We start from the raw sequence: 3,661 nt of genomic DNA on the forward strand, positions 1-3,661 counted from the left end.
TTAAACCGAGTCCTATTATTTCAATGAATCCTGCAAATCCATTAGTTATTGAAAATAAACGAGAACAACGAAAGGTCGAGGACGTTCTAAATGCATTTAATTGTTTATAATATGCCTCAACATATAAAAGAATGACACGTGTGACAAAACTTAATGATAACTCAATCAAGGGACGTAACTTCAATGAATGCAACACGACTCGATGTTTTTACTTACGAAGGAGATTTTATAAGAGTATTTTTATACATTCATGCAATACGTACGACATAATGGGGTATTAATTACTGAATGAATATTTCATTCCCATTCAACTGAACCAACTTCATACGGAATTGACTTGAGGCATAATTTCTTATTAAAAAGAAAGTACAAAAAGTTATGGGAGTTGAGGAATACTCAACAATCTTAGTTTTATGTCGATATAATTATAATTATCTTCGGGGTATTGGGAGGCCTTGATGCCCATTTCACATTCATATTTCTTTGTAATAATTTACCGAGTGATATTTCTGAAATTTTATACACTTAAATGCATCTGTACTATTCAGTCACAATTAAATGAAATGAAAACCTACTGTTTGGTAATATTAATAGACAATATTTGGAGAGTATTAAGGAAGTATTGAACTCGGAGTTAAACCGAGTCCTATTATTTCAATGAATCCTGCAAATCCATTAGTTATTGAAAATAAACGAGAACAACGAAAGGTCGAGGACGTTCTAAATGCATTTAATTGTTTATAATATGCCTCAACATATAAAAGAATGACACGTGTGACAAAACTTAATGATAACTCAATCAAGGGACGTAACTTCAATGAATGCAACACGACTCGATGTTTTTACTTACGAAGGAGATTTTATAAGAGTATTTTTATACATTCATGCAATACGTACGACATAATGGGGTATTAATTACTCAATGAATATTTTATTCCCATTCAATTGAACCAACTTCATACGGAATTGACTTGAGGCATAATTTCTTATTAAAAAGCAAGTACAAAAAGTTATGGGAGTTGAGGAATACTCGAAAATCTTAGTTTTATGTCGATATAATTATAATTATCTTCGGCGTATTGGGAGGCCTTGATGCCCATTTCAGATTCATATTTCTTTGTAATAATTTACCGAGTGATATTTCTGAAATTTTATACACTTAAATGCATCTGTACTATTCAGTCATAATTAAATAAAATGAAAACCTACTGTTTTGTAATATTAATCGACAATATTTCGAGAGTATTTCAATGAATCCTGCAAATCCATGAATTATTGACGATAAACGTACGAAAAATTTTTATCAAAAAACCTTACGAATTCGCTAGAAAATTATATTGAATTTCTATTACACGTTCTATGAGATCCCGGCCGATTTTATTAAAAAGTTCAGCATTTCTTTTTCGATAGAAACGTCAAATGGAAAATATTCTGTAAACAGAATTTGATTTTTTTAATATACAATTTATTCTTCTGAGATATTTTTTACTCGAAATCCTCGTGTCCAATTTCCCAAGTTTTTTTGTTCAATTTTACTCATGAAAAGAGAAGAATACTGAAAAAAACTTGGAAAATTCATGTCGAGAATAAATTCCTGTTCCATCCCGTCAAATCCCATCAAAATAATTAAAATGTGATAACTCACAACATCTAAATGAGCATAGAGACAGGACTAGCATAGGTACATTTACCTTAATAAAATCTAATTTTATCATCAAACTCAATGAGAGTGAAAGACCAATTGCTGGACGGTTANCCACTCAATTGACAATTTTGGATTATGAAAGATGAAAAAAATCCAGATAAATTCGAAAGATAGTACACCCGGGCCTTAATATTATTATTTTTATTCATGTTTATCAATTCTTAGCTGTTTAAAGTCTATCACCTAACACCGTTACTCAATTAATGTTAAATTACTGTTCATTTATTTACTTATGGAAAAATCAAACAGTCGAAGCCAATTACATGACCTAAGTAGTAGAGGAAAATTTAATTGCAAAACAAGTCGTTTATTCAGAAATAGGTAGTGAAATGAAGTATAATTTTACATGATGACATAATAAAATGCACATCAGCAGTAAATTTTAACAGTTTCACAAGCCTTAACAGTAATAGTTGATGTTTTAAGACCTTTTTTCACTTGAAATAGAAACTTGTTTCTCCATGTTACCATAAATTGCATTATGCTTTATCAACGAGCAATCGAGTGGAGTAATTATACCGGAATATTATTTTCAGAGAACTCTCCCGCTACATCGCAGCAGGCAGACTCCACTGCAAAGTGGATCGTGTCGGTGGTGTCGTAGAGACAAATCGTCCTGACAGTAAGAACTGGCAGTACCAGGCGATGGTGAAGCAGGGCGATCTCCTCCTCAACAGGGTCCAGAAGCTCTCACGTGTTATCAATATTTAATTTACATTCTAATGTCTTCGTTTGAAATTCAGTTGCATAAAATAATTAGGGATGAGGGGGGTAAAATGGGCCTCCTTAAATCGTCAATATTTATGGGCCAAATGAAACAATTTTTATGAATCAAGGGTCATTTTAAAGCCTGAAAAAATATCTTGGGAATGAAAGAAATTCTGAATTTTACTTCGATCTCGAGTTATTGACGATTGAAAACGGTCCATTTTTATTTTTTCTCCTCCATCAATTACGGAATTCTCTTCTCAATTCATCATTAATTACTTTGTGGCGACAGTGTCACAAGTTTCATTGACACGATCAACACAAATTACCAGAATGCTACTATAATACTTTTTGTAAAAGAATGATTAATAATTGCCTATTGAAACCTGGGAGTTTAAATTTCGTGATGTTTTTTTTCTGGACATCACGTCTTTTCTTTTCCTGGCATCACGTCCAAGGCGGTTGAGGCAGAGTGATCGCCTCCTTGTTGCGACCTACTTATCCATAAATTTAAAACCCTCCAAGGCCTTAAATCCAGTCTTCATCCTAAATAAATAAGTCCCTTATACCGCACGTCCATTATACCGCAGTAAAGCAATTGAGCCTCGACCATCATTTAAGGATGTATTACACCCTTTTCGCCAAGATTCACGTTTTTTGAATTTTTCTGCTAAAATGTTGATCGGATTGACGTGAAAAAAAATACCATTTTTGCGTTCTATCATTACTCAATGACTCACTAAATTTCATGATCGTGCAGTCATTTTCCTGCGTTTTTTCTAAAACTTTTCGGATATTCACAAAACTTTAGAAAAAATGCAGCAAAATGATTGCACTACCATGAAACTTTGTGAGTCAGTTAATAATGATGAAACGCAAAAACGGTATATTATTTCGCGTTAATCCGATCAATAATTTGCCAAGAAAATGAAAAAAAACGAGAATTTTGGCCAAAAGGGTGTAGTACATCCTTAATTCTCCAGGGCAATTTAGTTAGACCTTAATATCTTACTCAAACATTGGGCACCTTCAAAAGCCCTCACTCTTCAATTTTCCTAAACTTCGTCATTTTTCCAGGGCTGATGTCGTTGAAAGAAACCCTCATTTAGTTAGTACTAAACTTCCTCTCGAACGAACAATACCTCCCAACCCAGGGGGCTTAACACAATAAAAGAACTTTTGACAGTTTCTCGCTTCTCCAGTTTCTCCTCACTTTAATTGTAATTTCAGTGAAATACAACATCGTCA

The 3,661-nt window shown here is 33.1% G+C and overlaps 1 protein-coding gene across 1 annotated transcript in view; it reads left to right on the plus strand.

Annotated features, from left to right (window-relative positions):
- The window catches only part of LOC107037818 (26S proteasome non-ATPase regulatory subunit 6), a 15,762-nt gene extending 12,947 nt beyond the window's left edge, over positions 1–2,815 (plus strand). Inside the window, exon 5 of the mRNA XM_015256579.1 lies at positions 2,242–2,815. Coding sequence (XP_015112065.1) covers positions 2,242–2,416 — 175 coding nt within the window. The 3' untranslated portion in view covers positions 2,417–2,815. The remainder of the gene's footprint in view (positions 1–2,241) is intronic.
- The last annotated feature ends 846 nt before the right edge of the window (positions 2,816–3,661 follow it).

Source organism: Diachasma alloeum, unplaced genomic scaffold (genome assembly GCF_001412515.2).
Source record: "Diachasma alloeum isolate Michigan unplaced genomic scaffold, Dall2.0 Dall_scaffold_00271, whole genome shotgun sequence".
In the NCBI taxonomy this organism is placed as follows: domain Eukaryota; kingdom Metazoa; phylum Arthropoda; class Insecta; order Hymenoptera; family Braconidae; genus Diachasma; species Diachasma alloeum.